Below are 18,185 nucleotides of genomic sequence, written 5' to 3'. Positions count from 1 at the left end.
TCATCATCACATCGCAGACCACTTTTCCCTGTGGTTTATACAGGTGAGCGGATATTGTCACTTTTATTGTTGCAAATATACAGCTTTATTGAGGCTCATTTTTATTTTTACATGCACATGAGGATTTCGACCTTGAAGGTGCTGTTATAACAACCCTCTTGCACAGATAGATTATATATAACAAATGTTTAGTGGGAAATAGCTGTCACTATATCGCAAATCATTTATCCTCCTTTTAAAATGACATTGTATTTGAATTTTTTTTTCTCATCCTTTGTTTTTTTTTAAAGGTTGCATTGGAAAAAGTTTTTAACTTTGCTGTGTCAAACATATTTGAAACAAGAGTCTCGGGCAGAATGGTAGCAGATCTTTGTCGAGCTGCTGTTAAGGTACAAAAGTTTACTTCTCCTTTGTGTTTGTAGTCAATCTAGGCTACTGTTTGTAATGTGGCTACAATGTACAAAGAACACTCTATTGAGAAAATCTATCATGCTGGGCTGATCATTGTGAAGACATTCCATTTGAATAACATATATACAGTTGCCTTACTGGTGAGTTATTTGGTAGCTTTATGAATTTAGGCTACCCTCTGTGTGTTTCAGATTTTTAATGTTAAGATATTTCCATTCGTTGGTTGTTTCATGAACTCATCTGTTTTAGCAAAAAGTGATTTATACCATACAGTTTTACAATTTTGGTAAAATCTTTAATATTTAGAAGTATACAGAATACTTTCAATGGATAACCCATATTTGTATTAAAAAGATACATTTTCTCCAACATAGGTGTGTCCGGTCCACGGCGTCATCCTTACTTGTGGGATATTCTCTTCCCCAACAGGAAATGGCAAAGAGCCCAGCAAAGCTGGTCACATGATCCCTCCTAGGCTCCGCCTACCCCAGTCATTCTCTTTGCCGTTGTACAGGCAACATCTCCACGGAGATGGCTTAGAGTTTTTTAGTGTTTAACTGTAGTTTTTATTATTCAATCAAGAGTTTGTTATTTTGAAATAGTGCTGGTATGTACTATTTACTCAGAAACAGAAAAGAGATGAAGATTTCTGTTTGTATGAGGAAAATGATTTTAGCAACCGTCACTAAAATCCATGGCTGTTCCACACAGGACTGTTGAGAGCAATTAACTTCAGTTGGGGGAACAGTGAGCAGTCTCTTGCTGCTTGAGGTATGACACATTCTAACAAGACGATGTAATGCTGGAAGCTGTCATTTTCCCTATGGGATCCGGTAAGCCATGTTTATTACGATCGTAAATAAGGGCTTCAAAAAGGGCTTATTAAGACTGTAGACTTTTTCTGGGCTAAATCGATTCATTATTAACACATATTTAGCCTTGAGGAATCATTTTATCTGGGTATTTTGATATAATAATATCGGCAGGCACTGTTTTAGACACCTTATTCTTTAGGGGCTTTCCCAAAGCATAGGCAGAGCCTCATTTTCGCGCCGGTGTTGCGCACTTGTTTTTGAGAGGCATGGCATGCTGTCGCATGTGAGAGGAGCTCTGATACTTAGAAAAGACTTTCTGAAGGCGTCATTTGGTATCGTATTCCCCTTGGGGCTTGGTTGGGTCTCAGCAAAGCAGATACCAGGGACTGTAAAGGGGTTAAAGTTCAAAACGGCTCCGGTTCCGTTATTTTAAGGGTTAAAGCTTCCAAATTTGGTGTGCAATACTTTTAAGGCTTTAAGACACTGTGGTGAAAATTTGGTGAATTTTGAACAATTCCTTCATGTTTTTTCGCAATTGCAGTAATAAAGTGTGTTCAGTTTAAAATTTAAAGTGACAGTAACGGTTTTATTTTAAAACGTTTTTTGTACTTTGTTATCAAGTTTATGCCTGTTTAACATGTCTGAACTACCAGATAGACTGTGTTCTGAATGTGGGGAAGCCAGAATTCCTATTCATTTAAATAAATGTGATTTATGTGACAATGACAATGATGCCCAAGATGATTCCTCAAGTGAGGGGAGTAAGCATGGTACTGCATCATTCCCTCCTTCGTCTACACGAGTCTTGCCCACTCAGGAGGCCCCTAGTACATCTAGCGCGCCAATACTCCTTACTATGCAACAATTAACGGCTGTAATGGATAATTCTGTCAAAAACATTTTAGCCAAAATGAACACTTATCAGCGTAAGCGCGACTGCTCTGTTTTAGATACTGAAGAGCATGACGACGCTGATAATAATATTTCTGAAGGGCCCCTAACCCAGTCTGATGGGGCCAGGGAGGTTTTGTCTGAGGGAGAAATTACTGATTCAGGGAACATTTCTCAACAAGCTGAACCTGATGTGATTGCATTTAAATTTAAGTTGGAACATCTCCGCATTCTGCTTAAGGAGGTATTATCCACTCTGGATGATTGTGACAAGTTGGTCATCCCAGAGAAACTATGTAAAATGGACAAGTTCCTAGAGGTGCCGGGGCTCCCAGAAGCTTTTCCTATACCCAAGCGGGTGGCGGACATTGTTAATAAAGAATGGGAAAGGCCCGGTATTCCTTTCGTCCCTCCCCCCATATTTAAAAAATTGTTTCCTATGGTCGACCCCAGAAAGGACTTATGGCAGACAGTCCCCAAGGTCGAGGGAGCGGTTTCCACTTTAAACAAACGCACCACTATACCCATAGAGGATAGTTGTGCTTTCAAAGATCCTATGGATAAAAAATTAGAAGGTTTGCTTAAAAAGATGTTTGTTCAGCAGGGTTACCTTCTACAACCAATTTCATGCATTGTCCCTGTCGCTACAGCCGCATGTTTCTGGTTCGATGAGCTGATAAAGGCGGTCGATAGTGATTCTCCTCCTTATGAGGAGATTATGGACAGAATCAATGCTCTCAAATTGGCTAATTCTTTCACCCTAGACGCCACTTTGCAATTGGCTAGGTTAGCGGCTAAGAATTCTGGGTTTGCTATTGTGGCGCGCAGAGCGCTTTGGTTGAAATCTTGGTCGGCTGATGCGTCTTCCAAGAACAAGCTACTTAACATTCCTTTCAAGGGGAAAACGCTGTTTGGCCCTGACTTGAAAGAGATTATCTCTGATATCACTGGGGGTAAGGGCCACGCCCTTCCTCAGGATCGGCCTTTCAAGGCAAAAAATAAACCTAATTTTCGTCCCTTTCGTAGAAACGGACCAGCCCAAAGTGCTACGTCCTCTAAGCAAGAGGGTAATACTTCTCAAGCCAAGCCAGCTTGGAGACCAATGCAAGGCTGGAACAAGGGAAAGCAGGCCAAGAAACCTGCCACTGCTACCAAGACAGCATGAAATGTTGGCCCCCGATCCGGGACCGGATCTGGTGGGGGGCAGACTCTCTCTCTTCGCTCAGGCTTGGGCAAGAGATGTTCTGGATCCTTGGGCGCTAGAAATAGTCTCCCAAGGTTATCTTCTGGAATTCAAGGGACTTCCCCCAAGGGGGAGGTTCCACAGGTCTCAGTTGTCTTCAGACCACATAAAAAGACAGGCATTCTTACATTGTGTAGAAGACCTGTTAAAAATGGGAGTGATTCATCCGGTTCCATTAAGAGAACAAGGGATGGCGTTCTACTCCAATCTGTTTATAGTTCCCAAAAAAGAGGGAACGTTCAGACCAATCTTAGATCTCAAGATCTTAAACAAGTTTCTCAAGGTTCCATCGTTCAAGATGGAAACCATTCGAACTATTCTTCCTTCCATCCAGGAAGGTCAATTCATGACCACGGTGGATTTAAAGGATGCGTATCTACATATTCCTATCCACAAGGAACATCATCGGTTCCTGAGGTTCGCATTCCTGGACAAACATTACCAGTTCGTGGCGCTTCCTTTCGGATTAGCCACTGCTCCAAGGATTTTCACAAAGGTACTAGGGTCCCTTCTAGCTGTGCTAAGACCAAGGGGCATTGCTGTAGTACCTTACTTGGACGACATTCTGATTCAAGCGTCGTCCCTTCCTCTAGCAAGGGCTCACACGGACATTGTCCTGGCCTTTCTCAGATCTCACGGATGGAAAGTGAACGTGGAAAAGAGTTCTCTATCTCCGTCAACAAGGGTTCCCTTCTTGGGAACAATAATAGACTCCTTAGAAATGAGGATTTTTCTGACAGAGGCCAGAAAAACAAAACTTCTAGACTCTTGTCGGATACTTCATTCCGTTCCTCTTCCTTCCATAGCTCAGTGCATGGAAGTGATCGGGTTGATGGTAGCGGCAATGGACATAGTTCCTTTTGCGCGCATTCATCTAAGACCATTACAACTGTGCATGCTCAGTCAGTGGAATGGGGACTATACAGACTTGTCTCCGAAGATACAAGTAAATCAGAGGACCAGAGACTCACTCCGTTGGTGGCTGTCCCTGGACAACCTGTCACGAGGGATGACATTCCGCAGACCAGAGTGGGTCATTGTCACGACCGACGCCAGTCTGATGGGCTGGGGCGCGGTCTGGGGATCCCTGAAAGCTCAGGGTCTTTGGTCTCGGGAAGAATCTCTTCTACCGATAAATATTCTGGAACTGAGAGCGATATTCAATGCTCTCAAGGCTTGGCCTCAGCTAGCGAGGGCCAAGTTCATACGGTTTCAATCAGACAACATGACAACTGTTGCGTACATCAACCATCAGGGGGGAACAAGGAGTTCCCTGGCGATGGAAGAAGTGACCAAAATCATTCTATGGGCGGAGTCTCACTCCTGCCACCTGTCTGCTATCCACATCCCAGGAGTGGAAAATTGGGAAGCGGATTTTCTGAGTCGTCAGACATTGCATCCGGGGGAGTGGGAACTCCATCCGGAAATCTTTGCCCAAGTCACTCAGCTGTGGGGCATTCCAGACATGGATCTGATGGCCTCTCGTCAGAACTTCAAAGTTCCTTGCTACGGGTCCAGATCCAGGGATCCCAAGGCGGCTCTAGTGGATGCACTAGTAGCACCTTGGACCTTCAAACTAGCTTATGTGGTCCCGCCGTTTCCTCTCATCCCCAGGCTGGTAGCCAGGATCAATCAGGAGAGGGCGTCGGTGATCTTGATAGCTCCTGCGTGGCCACGCAGGACTTGGTATGCAGATCTGGTGAATATGTCATCGGCTCCACCTTGGAAGCTACCTTTGAGACGAGACCTTCTTGTTCAGGGTCCGTTCGAACATCCGAATCTGGTTTCACTCCAGCTGACTGCTTGGAGATTGAACGCTTGATCTTATCGAAGCGAGGGTTCTCAGATTCTGTTATCGATACTCTTGTTCAGGCCAGAAAGCCTGTAACTAGAAAGATTTACCACAAAATTTGGAAAAAATATATCTGTTGGTGTGAATCTAAAGGATTCCCTTGGGACAAGGTTAAGATTCCTAGGATTCTATCCTTCCTTCAAGAAGGATTGGAAAAAGGATTATCTGCAAGTTCCCTGAAGGGACAGATTTCTGCCTTGTCTGTGTTACTTCACAAAAAGCTGGCCGCTGTGCCAGATGTTCAAGCCTTTGTTCAGGCTCTGGTTAGAATTAAGCCTGTTTACAAACCTTTGACTCCTCCTTGGAGTCTCAATTTAGTTCTTTCAGCTCTTCAGGGGGTTCCGTTTGAACCCTTGCATTCCGTTGATATTAAGTTATTATCTTGGAAAGTTTTGTTTTTAGTTGCAATTTCTTCTGCTAGAAGAGTTTCAGAATTATCTGCTCTGCAGTGTTCTCCTCCTTATCTGGTGTTCCATGCAGATAAGGTGGTTTTACGTACTAAACCTGGTTTTCTTCCAAAAGTTGTTTCTAACAAAAACATTAACCAGGAGATTATCGTACCTTCTCTGTGTCCGAAACCAGTTTCAAAGAAGGAACGTTTGTTGCACAATTTGGATGTTGTTCGCGCTCTAAAATTCTATTTAGATGCTACAAAGGATTTTAGACAAACATCTTCCTTGTTTGTTGTTTATTCCGGTAAAAGGAGAGGTCAAAAAGCAACTTCTACCTCTCTCTCTTTTTGGATTAAAAGCATCATCAGATTGGCTTACGAGACTGCCGGACGGCAGCCTCCCGAAAGAATCACAGCTCATTCCACTAGGGCTGTGGCTTCCACATGGGCCTTCAAGAACGAGGCTTCTGTTGATCAGATATGTAGGGCAGCGACTTGGTCTTCACTGCACACTTTTACCAAATTTTACAAGTTTGATACTTTTGCTTCTTCTGAGGCTATTTTTGGGAGAAAGGTTTTGCAAGCCGTGGTGCCTTCCATTTAGGTGACCTGATTTGCTCCCTCCCTTCATCCGTGTCCTAAAGCTTTGGTATTGGTTCCCACAAGTAAGGATGACGCCGTGGACCGGACACACCTATGTTGGAGAAAACAGAATTTATGTTTACCTTATAAATTACTTTCTCCAACGGTGTGTCCGGTCCACGGCCCGCCCTGGTTTTTTTTTTTAATCAGGTCTGATAATTTATTTTCTTTAACTACAGTCACCACGGTACCATATGGTTTCTCCTATGCAAATATTCCTCCTTAACGTCGGTCGAATGACTGGGGTAGGCGGAGCCTAGGAGGGATCATGTGACCAGCTTTGCTGGGCTCTTTGCCATTTCCTGTTGGGGAAGAGAATATCCCACAAGTAAGGATGACGCCGTGGACCGGACACACCGTTGGAGAAAGTAATTTATCAGGTAAACATAAATTCTGTTTTTTTTGTCAGTTACAATTCATTTCCATGAGAAACAGTTGATTTTAATTACTTTTGCAAGCATTACTTCTTCTACATGCTTGATTAATGTTGTTTAAAATTAGTTCACTAAAGTATAATTTGTAAGGTTTTAGAAGTATTGCTAGAACTCAGACCCCAAAAATGTTAACAGGGAGCCTGCCCATTTTAGCTCTTTCCACTAAACTAGGAAGCACTGTGTTCGTGCTCTTTGTATATTACTTTTAACAGAAAAAGCACTTTTCTGATGTCCCATTTATTTAAACAATATAACAAAAATAGAGATCCAGCACTCACTCTCATATAGCATAGCTGTAGGGGTGCACCTCAACTTCCTCCTGCATATAATGAATTACATTCAGAAGGCACTCTCTGCTTAAAAATACCTTTTTTATTTTGTGGGAAACTTTTTCGGGGTTTCCCCCGTCCTCGGACCAATAAAATACATACATAACAACTCACCAATATATAGCCATAGACCTCCACCGTGCAATTACACTGCCGGGCTCAAGCGTTCGATCAGCGCAACTGCACATGCGCCGACGGTGATACTTAGCTCCAGCAAGGACAAAAATGCTAAAAGAAAAGCAAACAAGTGAGAATCAACGTTAAAAATCCGTTACTATGTACACACATTAGCTTAGCAACAGAGTCGTTACACTCTCCTATTGATTATTAATGAATAATCTGCATGCTAGTCTGTTTAATAGGTATTCTTTGTCGCAACTTCAAAGATGGTGAAAAGATCTACCCAGCTATTAAACCTGCTCTTTAGATAAACAGTGTTATACTAATGCAATCTTAACCTTAACTTGGATACCGAGCCTAGCATATTAACCTATTATGATTGGTCAGTACAGCTATGAGTAAGGCTTAGCAAATTTTCTATACAATAAATTGACTGTTATGTACAACCATATTAAATTGATATGACATTTACAATCAACCTGGATAACTAAACCTAGTTCTAAAAACTATTCTAGAGGTTAAGTCATAAAGTAAGTATTCAAAATACAGACGATACTCAAACTCAAAGCATTATTACAAAATTGAAAAAGTAAACCAATGATAATAGAGTATCATATAATCATATACAATAGACCAGACAAACCAGTAGGAAAGAAGCCCAAGCATAACTCCTTTTCTTTCATGTAATTAGCAATGAGCTATGAGCTAGTGACGTATGGGATATACATTCCTACCAGGAGGGGCAAAGTTTCCCAAACCTTAAAATGCCTATAAATACACCCCTCACCACACCCACAATTCAGTTTTACAAACTTTGCCTCCGATGGAGGTGGTGAAGTAAGTTTGTGCTAGATTCTACGTTGATATGCGCTCCGCAGCAAGTTGGAGCCCGGTTTTCCTCTCAGCGTGCAGTGAATGTCAGAGGGATGTGAGGAGAGTATTGCCTATTTGAATGCAGTGATCTCCTTCTAAGGGGTCTATTTCATAGGTTCTCTGTTATCGGTCGTAGAGATTCATCTCTTACCTCCCTTTTCAGATCGACGATATACTCTTATATATACCATTACCTCTGCTGATTCTCGTTTCAGTACTGGTTTGGCTATCTGCTATATGTAGATGAGTGTCCTGGGGTAAGTAAGTCTTATTTTCTGTGACACTCCTAGCTATGGTTGGGCACTTTGTTTATAAAGTTCTAAATATATGTATTCAAACATTTATTTGCCTTGACTCAGAATGTTCAACTTTCCTTATTTTTCAGACAGTCAGTTTCATATTTGGGATAATGCATTTTAATTTAACATTTTTTACCTTAAAATTTGACTTTTTCCCTGTGGGCTGTTAGGCTCGCGGGGGCTGAAAATGCTTCATTTTATTGCGTCATTCTTGGCGCGGACTTTTTTGGCGCAAAAATTCTATTTCCGTTTCCGGCGTCATACGTGTCGCCGGAAGTTGCGTCATTCTTTGACGTTATTTTGCGCCAAAAATGTCGGCGTTCCGGATGTGGCATCATTTTTGGCGCCAAAAAGCATTTAGGCGCCAAATAATGTGGGCGTCTTATTTGGCGCGAAAAAATATGGGCGTCACTTTTGTCTCCACATTATTTAAGTCTCATTTTTTATTGCTTCTGGTTGCTAGAAGCTTGTTCTTTGGCATTTTTTCCCATTCCTGAAACTGTCATTTAAGGAATTTGATCAATTTTGCTTTATATGTTGTTTTTTTTCTTTTACATATTGCAAGATGTTCCACGTTGCAACTGAGTTAGAAGTTACTTCAGGAAAGTCACTGCACAGTGCTGGAGCTACCAAGCTAAGTGTATCTGCTATAAACTTTTGGTATCTGTTTCTCCAGCTGTTATTTGTATTGCATGTCATGTCAAACTTATTAATGCAGATAAAATTTCCTTTAGTACTGTTACATTACCTGTTGCTGTTCCGTCAACATCTAATTTTCAGAGTGTTCCTGATAACATAAGAGATTTTATTTTTTAAATCCATTAAGAAGGCTATGTCTGTTATTTCTCCTTCTAGTATACATAAAAGTCTTTTAAAACTTCTCTTTTTTCAGATGAATTTTTAAATGAACATCATCATTCTGATACTGATAATGGTTCTTCTGGTTCAGAGGTTTCTGTCTCAGAGGTTGATTCTGATAAATCTTTGTATTTGTTCAAGATGGAATTTATTCGTTCTTTACTTAAAGAAGTGTTATTTGCATTAGAAATAGAGGATTCTGGTCCTCTTGATTCTAAATGTAAACGTTTAAATAAGGTTTTTAAATCTCCTGTAGTTATTCCAGAAGTGTTTTATCTCCCTGATGCTATTTCTGAAGTAATTTCCAGGGAATGGAATAATTTGGGTAATTTATTTACTCCTTCTAGACGTTTAAGCAAATTATATCCTGTGCCATCTGACAGATTAGAGTTTTTTGAGACAAAAATCCCTAAGGTTATGGGGCTATCTCTACTCCTGCTAATGTACTACTATTCCTACGGCAGATAGTACTTCATTTAAGGATCCTTTAGATAGGAAAATTGAATCCTTTCTAAGAAAAGCTTACTTATGTTCAGGTAATCTTCTTAGACCTGCTATATTTTTAGCGGATGTTGCTGCAGCTTCAACTTTTTGATTAGAAGCTTTAGAGCAACAAGTAACAGATCATAATTTTATAGCATTATTATTATTCTATAACATGCTAATAATTTTATTGGTGATACCATCTTTTGATATCATTAGAGTTGATGTCAGGTATATGTCTCTAGCTATTTTAGCTAGAGAAGCTTTATGGATTAAACTTGGAATGCTGACATGTCTTCTAAGTCATCTTTGCTTTCCCTTTCTTTCCAGGGTAAATAATCATTTTAGTTCCTTTCCTTACAAGGAACAAAAGCCTGATCCTTCATCCTCAGGAGCGGTATCAGTTTGGAAACTATTTCCAGTTTGGAATATATCCAAGCCTTATAGAAACCTATAGCCAGCTCCTAAGTACCTATGAAGGTGCGGCCCTTATTCCAGCTCAGCTGGTATGGGGCAGATTACGTTTTCTTCAAAGAAATTTGGATCAATTCCGTTCTTAATCTCTGGTTTCAGAAACATTGTTTCAGAAAGGTACAGAATTGGCTTCAAGTTAAGGCCTCCTGCTAAGAGATTCTTTTCTTTCCCGTGTCCCAGTTAACTCAGCAAAGGCTCAGCATTTCTGTAATGTGTTTCAGATCTAGAGTTGGCTGGAGTATTTATGCCAGTTCCAGTTCTGGAACAGGGGCTGGGGTTTTATTTTATCTCTTCATTTGTACCAAAGAAGGTCAATTCCTTCAGACCAGTTCCGGATCTGTCATTATTGAATCGTTATGTTAGGATACCAACATTCAAGATGGTTACTGTAGGACTATCCTGCCTTTTGTTTAGCAAGGGCATTATATGTCTACAATAGATTTACAGGATGTGTATCTGCATATTCCGATTCATCCAGATCACTTTTAGTGTCTGAGATTCTCTTTTTAGACAAGCATTACCAGTTTTGTGGCTCTACCGTTTGGCCTAGCCTCAGTTCCAAGAATTTTTTTCAAAGGTTCTCGGTGCCCCTTTTTTCTGTAATCAGAGAATAGGGTTTTGGTATTTCCTTATTTGGACGATATCTTGGTACTTGCTCAGTCTTCTCATTTTCGAAGAATCTCATACGAATCGACTTGTGTTGTTTCTTCAATTTCATGGTTGGAGGATCAATTTACCATTCAGTTCATTGATTCCTCAGACAAGGGTAACCTTTTTAGGTTTCTAGATAAATTCAGTGTCTATGACTCTGTCCTTGTCAGACAAGAGAAGTTTAACATTGATATCAGCTTGTCAAAACCTTCAGTCACAATCATTCCCTTTGGTAGCCTTATGCATGGAAATGTTGGGTCTTAGGACTGCCGCATCAGATGCGATCTCCTTTGCTCGTTTTCACATGCGACCTCTTCAGCTCTGTATGCTGACCCAATGGTGCAGGGATTACTCAAAGATATCTCAATTAATATCTTTAAACCGATTTTACAACACTCTCTGACATGGTGGACAGATCACCATCGTTTAGTTCAGGGGGCTTCTTTGTTCTTCCGACCTGGACTATAATCTCAACAGATGCAAGTCTTACAGGTTGGGGAGCTGTGTGGGGGTATCTGACGGCACAAGGGGTTTGGGAATCTCAGGAGGTGAGATTTCCGATCAATATTTTGGAACTCCGTGCAATTTTCAGAGCTCTTCAGTCTTGGCCTCTTCTCAAGAGAGAGTTGTTCATTTGTTTTCAGATAGACAATGTCACAACTGTGGCATACATCAATCATCAAGGAGGGACTCACAGTCCTCTGGCTATGAAAGAAGTATCTCGAATTTTGGTTTGGGCGGAATCCAGCTCCTGTCTAATCTCTGCGGTTCATATCCCAGGTATGGACAATTGGAAAGCGGATTATCTCAGTCGCCAAACGTTGCATCCGGGCGAATGGTCTCTTCACCCAGAGGTATTTCTTCAGATTGTTCAAATGTGGGAACTTCCAGAAATAGATCTGATGGCTTCTCATCTTAACAAGAAACTTCCCAGGTATCTGTCCAGATCCCGGGATCCTCAGGCGGAGGCAGTGGATGCATTATCACTTCCTTGGAAGTATCATCCTGCCTATATCTTTCCGCCTCTAGTTCTTCTTCCAAGAGTAATCTCCAAGATTCTGAAGGAATGCTCGTTTGTTCTGCTGGTAGCTCCGGCATGGCCTCACAGGTTTTGGTATGCGGATCTTGTCCGGATGGCCTCTTGCCAACCGTGGACTCTTCCGTTAAGACCAGACCTTTTGTCTCAAGGTCCTTTTTTCCATCAGGATCTGAAATCCTTAAATTTAAAGGTATGGAGATTGAACGCTTGATTCTTGGTCAAAGAGGTTTCTCTGACTCTGTGATTAATACTATGTTACAGGCTCGTAAATCTGTATCCAGAGAGATATATTATAGAGTCTGGAAGACTTATATTTCTTGGTGTCTTTCTCATCATTTTTCTTGGCATTCTTTTAGAATACCGAGAATATTACAGTTTCTTCAGGATGGTTTAGATAAGGGTTTGTCCGCAAGTTCCTTGAAAGGTCAAATCTCTGCTCTTTCTGTTCTTTTTCACAGACAGATTGCTATTCTTCCTGATATTCATTGTTTTGTACAAGCTTTGGTTCGTATAAAGCCTGTCATTAAGTCAATTTCTCCTCCTTGGAGTTTGAATTTGGTTCTGGGGGCTCTTCAAGCTCCTCCATTTGAACCTATGCATTCATTGGATATTAAATTACTTTCTTGGAAAGTTTTGTTCCTTTTGGCCATCTCTTCTGCCAGAAGAGTTTCTGAATTATCTGCTCTTTCTTGTGAGTCTCCTTTTCTGATTTTTCATCAGGATAAGGCGGTGTTGCGAACTTCTTTTGAATTTTTACCTAAGTTGTGAATTCCAACAACATTAGTAGAGACATTGTGGTTCCTTCATTATGTCTTAATCCTAAGAATTCTAAGGAGAAATCGTTGCATTCTTTGGATGTTATTAGAGCTTTGAAATATTATGTTGAAGCTACTAAGTCTTTCCGAAAGACTTCAAGTTTATTTGTTATCTTTTCCGGTTTTAGAAAGGCCAGAAAACTTCTGCCATTTCTTTGGCATCTTGGTTGAAATCTTTAATTCATCTTGCCTATGTTGAGTCGGGTAAGACTCCGCCTCATAGGATTACAGCTCATTCTACTAGGTCAGTTTCTACTTCCTGGGCGTTTAGGAATGAAGCTTCGGTTGATCAGATTTGCAAAGCGGCAACTTGGTCCTCTTTGCATACTTTTACCAAATTCTACCATTTTGTTGTATTTTCTTCTTCTGAAGCAGTTTTTGGTAGAAAAGTACTTCAGGCAGCGTTTTCAGTTTGAATCTTCTGCTTATGTTTTTTCATTAAACTTTATTTTGGGTGTGGATTATTTTCAGCAGGAATTGGCTGTCTTTATTTTATCCCTCCCTCTCTAGTGACTCTTGTGTGGAAAGATCCACATCTTGGGTAGTCATTATCCCATACGTCACTAGCTCATGGACTCTTGCTAATTACATGAAAGAAAACATAATTTATGTAAGAACTTACCTGATAAATTCATTTCTTTCATATTAGCAAGAGTCCATGAGGCCCGCCCTTTTTTTGTGGTGGTTATGATTTTTTTGTATAAAGCACAATTATTCCAATTCCTTATTTTATATGCTTTCGCACTTTTTTCTTATCACCCCACTTCTTGGCTATTCGTTAAACTGAATTGTGGGTGTGGTGAGGGGTGTATTTATAGGCATTTTAAGGTTTGGGAAACTTTGCCCCTCCTGGTAGGAATGTATATCCCATACGTCACTAGCTCATGGACTCTTGCTAATATGAAAGAAATGAATTTATCAGGTAAGTTCTTACATAAATTATGTTTTTTAGGACACAGGCAGCAAGTAACCACTACAGAAAACACTGGTAATCCAGAACTACATTGAGTCCCTTTGGATACATAGTATCCAAATTAAAGGTCCACTGGGTTTCTTTATGCAGTAGGTGCTTGGCCCTGTCACCTCCCCTCAATGGTATTGGTACATGGTCTATAATTATATACCTAAGATCAGAGACCCCGTGTTTTTTGCTCAAAAAATGTCTAACCACTGGTTGGTCAGACTCTTCCTTATTTATGGCACTTTGAATAGCCGACCGGTGGTTATCCATTACTGTACAGAGGTCATCCTGGGTCTTCCCAACATAGAAACTGCCGCACGGGCAATGCAAAAGATAGACAATGTACTCTGTAGTACAGGTCACCCTATGTCTAATGTAAAATTTCTTGCTGGTCCTTGAATGTGTAAAAAAATTACTGTGTGTTAAGCCACCACAGGTTGTACATCCACTACACCGGAAGCAACCCTTCTTGGTGGTACTTAGCCATGTTCTGCTGGTATAACACTCCTTGTAAACGGGTTGTAATAGGAGGTCCTTCAGTGATCTTCCTCTCCTAAAGCCCACCATGGGAGTATACATCTGCTCAAAAGGTAATGACTTATCAGAAGTCAGCATGTTCCAGTGTTCTTTCAGAGTTTTTGGAATCTTAAGTCTTTCAGGAGTGAAAGTGGTAGTAAAGATCATCCGACTCTTGGTCCTTTGCCACTTTAATGCCTGTTGTTGTGTCATCTCGAGGGTTTCAGCCAAAGCCTGTTTGGTTTGTATTCCACCATATCATCTCTCTTCAAATCTTTGCTGCATTGCCAAGAGTTGAATCTGTTTATTGGATTGATCTGAATTGTTGTGCACCACCCTTTTATACTGTGATTTTGGTAATGCCTTTTTGAGGCTGGGTGGATGGCAACTTGTTACCTCCAAGAGTGAATTCCTATCCGTCTCCTTTTAAAAAGAGTGTTGTGCAGAAGTTGGTCTCACCCTTATAAATTCTTAAGTCAAAAAAGTCAATTTGTTCAACATGATGTGCTTTTTTGAACTGTACCTGAGGGTTTACTTGGTTTAGTTCATCAAACCATAGGAGAAGTTCAGTAACAGTGCAACCCCAGATTATGAACAGATCGTCTATATATCTCTTGAATAATTTAACCCTCCTATCTGAAAATGTCTGGTCTCATTCAACTTAAAATGTGCCATGAACAAACTGGCAAATGTTGGGGCCACATTAGACTCCATCGCCGTGCCAGATACTTGCAGTAAAAACTAATTCTCGAACTTGAAGTAGTTGTACTTCAAACAAAAATCCAAAAGTTGCATGATGGCATGTAATAGTCTGTAATAGTAGCAATTTGAACAAGCCTTTAATTTTGTTTTGTAACTAAGAACCAACAATTGCCTCAAAAGTAGATTTGTAACATAAAAGAAGCTTGATGAATTCGTTGTCAGTGCTTCATATAATGTATTACTATTTGCCCAATAAGTGACAGTTTATTAACTTCATAAACTGTATTTCTTTCAGGGCAATTGATAATGCAAACAGTTCAAATTAAGCAGTAACGTAAAATATAGTATTCCTTGATTAGGCAGGTAAAGTTCATCAAATTAAGTAAGGATAACGATTAATAAAGAAATAATTAGGTCTGACCTGAGAACGCAGGAGTTTGTTACTTGTCCGTTTGCTATGAACAGCAGCGTGGTACTCACAGGGAGAGCGGTTGAGGCTGCAGCTGATGACGTCACCGCTACTTGCTGTGCTGTGTCTGAAGCTGCTTGAATCCTGTTACCTTGTAAATGCTTCAGGGTTTGATGTCGAGTTAGTTTGATTTCTATACAGTAGGTAATATCTTCAAGTGTTGAATTGAGTAGTAGAGCTGCTAGATGTAGGAATGAAAAATAAGAGATGTTAACAGTAACTCTTCAAATAAGAAATTGTGAGGCTGTTGGAGAGTGAGGGAAAAACTCTGTGTCACGCTTGTGCTGTGAATCCTTTCTCAATTAACCAGCAATGAGTGCTGGGGGGAAGTGCTTGATATAGGAGGCTCTTAAAGGGACAGATCATTAGCAAGCAGTAACCCTGACAGAGCCCCCCACAAAAAGAACCACAGCGAGGTTCAAGGCCTGGGACGATCAGGGTTACGTCTATGGAAGAGAGAAATCAGACGTGGAGCAGATATGTTCGAAGCAGGCTCCCAGGAATCATCTTCATGGCCAAAACCTTTCCAATGAACCAAATAGAAAAGATTCCCACGACGGAGTCTAGAATCCAGAATGCTATGAACCTCATACTGGCAATCAAGGGTAGCAGAAGGTATTGGGTCTTCTGATGTAATATTTGATATGGGTAGGTTGCAAGGTTTAATAAGAGACACATGGAAAGTCGGATGTATCTTAAAAGTTGATGGTAGTTGGAGTGTAACTGTTGTTGGACCATTTACCCTGACGATAGGGTAAGGACCTAAAAAGAGTTTACCTAGTTTCCTACAAGGATAAGGTATCTTGAGGTTCTTAGTGGAGAGCCATACTTGTTGTCCTACGGAATATTGAGGACTAGGTCTGTGGCGAAGATCGTAGTACCTGCGTTGTGATGCCTGTGCCTGAAGAATATGTTCACGAATTGAAGAAAAGTTGGCAGAAATGTCATTAACCAGATCATTCACCTGAGGACATGGAGTGTCAATCTTCGGAAGTAGTGTGAAATTTGGATGTAAACCATAATTTACAAAAAATGGTGATGTGCCAGTTGTGGAACTCTTATTATTATTATTATAGGCAAATTCTGCTAGGGGCAAGTAGGTGGCCCATGAATCTTGTTGGTGAGAGCAGAAGCAACGTAGGTATTGTTCTAGCCACTGGTTCACCCTCTCCGTCTGCCCATTCGTTTGAGGATGGTAAGCAGTGGTGAGTTTTTGTTCTATATGCAGAGCAGCACACAAATTTCTCCAGAACTTAGATGTGAATTGGGTTCCACGGTCACTAAGGATGGTTTTTGGTATTCCATGCAGTCTTACAATGTTTTGAATGAACAATTCACTGGTGATCTTGGAAGTGGGTAGGGAGGTAACCGGTATGAAATGTGCCATCTTTGAGAATAGATCGGTGACAACCATTATAGTGGTGTATTTGTTAGAGACAGGTAAGTCCACGATAAAGTCCAGGGATACCGCCTCCCAGGGTTCTTGTGGTACAGGTAAAGGCTGTAAAAGACCCACAGGGAGTTGTTTAGAAGGTTTGGAGGTTGCACATATAACGCATTTAGAAATATATTCTTTGAGATCGAGGTTAAGAGTAGGCCACCAAAAAGATCTCTTAAGTAAATCCAAAGTTTTATCCCTTCCCATGTGTCCAGCAAGGGGGGACTCATGAACTGTTTTCAAGATTGAAGATCTAAGATTTGGAGGAATGTATAGCTTCCCGTCCTTATAGAGTAAGCCATCAGAATTGTAGGTAAGATCTGTATGAGGTACTGATGGATCAATAGCAGTAGCATCTTTTATCACTGTAGTGAGACTTGTTATAACACCAATGATAGAGTCCTTAGGGACAACAGTAGTAGGAATGCATGGTATTATAGGTTTAGGACCTTGTCTAGAGAGGGCGTCAGCCTTGCCATTTTTTGTACCAGGCCTGTAGGTAATGATGTAATGGAAACGAGAGAAGTAAAGACTCCAGCGTAATTGTCTGGAGGATAGGGTTCGATTAGACTGAAGATATTGCAGATTTTTGTGGTCAGTATATATGACAGTTGGTTGTGTTGCGCCCTCAAGCAAGTGTCTCCAGTGATCGAAGGAACACTTTATTGCAAGTAATTCTTTCTCGCCAACTGGATAATTTAACTCTGCTGGTTGCATCAATCTAGAGAAGAATGCGACCGGATGTAAGGGGTCTTTGAATGATTTCCTTTGAGAGAGGATTGCCCCTATTGCGAACTCAGAAGCGTCAACTTCCAGGATGAATTGCTTTTCTAAATCCGGGTATTGGAGAATGGGTGCTGTAGTGAATTTATTTTTTAAAAGGTCAAATACCTGTTGAGTATGGCTTGTCCACCTGAAAGGATGATTCAATTTGGTGAGTTCAGTAAGAGGTTTGGTAATAGCAGCAAATCCAGGAATGAATTTCCTATAATAATTTGAGAAGCCAAGGAAACGTTGAACATCTTTCTTACATTGAGGAGTTGGCCAATTATGAATGGCTTGAACCTTGTCATCTTGCATCTTGATTCCTTCAGGGGAGATGTTATAACCCAGAAAAGAGATATTATTTGATTCAAATATACATTTTTCTAGTTTAGCGTATAGGTTATTTTTTCGTAACCTAGTGAGAACCTCTCTAACATGCATTCTATGTTGATCTAAATTTTGTGAGTAAACTAGAATATCGTCCAAATAGACAACAACATATACATCCAAAATATCTCTGAAAAGATCATTGATTAAGCATTGGAATGTTGCTGGGGCATTGCACAGACCGAATGGCATCACTGTATATTCGAATAGCCCATATCTAGTCCGAAAAGCAGTGAGCCATTCGTCGCCAGCTCTCATTCGTATAAGATTATAGGCACCTCGAAGATCCAATTTCGTGAAAATTGAGGCCCCCCCTTAATCTTTCAA

At 40.7% G+C, this 18,185-nt stretch overlaps 1 protein-coding gene across 1 annotated transcript in view; it reads left to right on the top strand.

The window, feature by feature from the left end:
* PSME4 (proteasome activator subunit 4) overlaps positions 1–18,185 on the top strand; it is a gene marked incomplete in the record, with an annotated part of 938,614 nt that overhangs the window by 448,402 nt on the left and 472,027 nt on the right. Inside the window, 1 exon segment of the mRNA XM_053712692.1 lies at positions 291–389. Coding sequence (XP_053568667.1) covers positions 291–389 — 99 coding nt within the window.

This window comes from Bombina bombina, chromosome 4 (assembly GCF_027579735.1).
Source record: "Bombina bombina isolate aBomBom1 chromosome 4, aBomBom1.pri, whole genome shotgun sequence".
Lineage (NCBI taxonomy): Eukaryota > Metazoa > Chordata > Amphibia > Anura > Bombinatoridae > Bombina > Bombina bombina.
The sequence above is the reverse complement of the archived record's forward strand: the minus strand, read 5'-3'. Positions and strand labels throughout refer to the sequence as shown.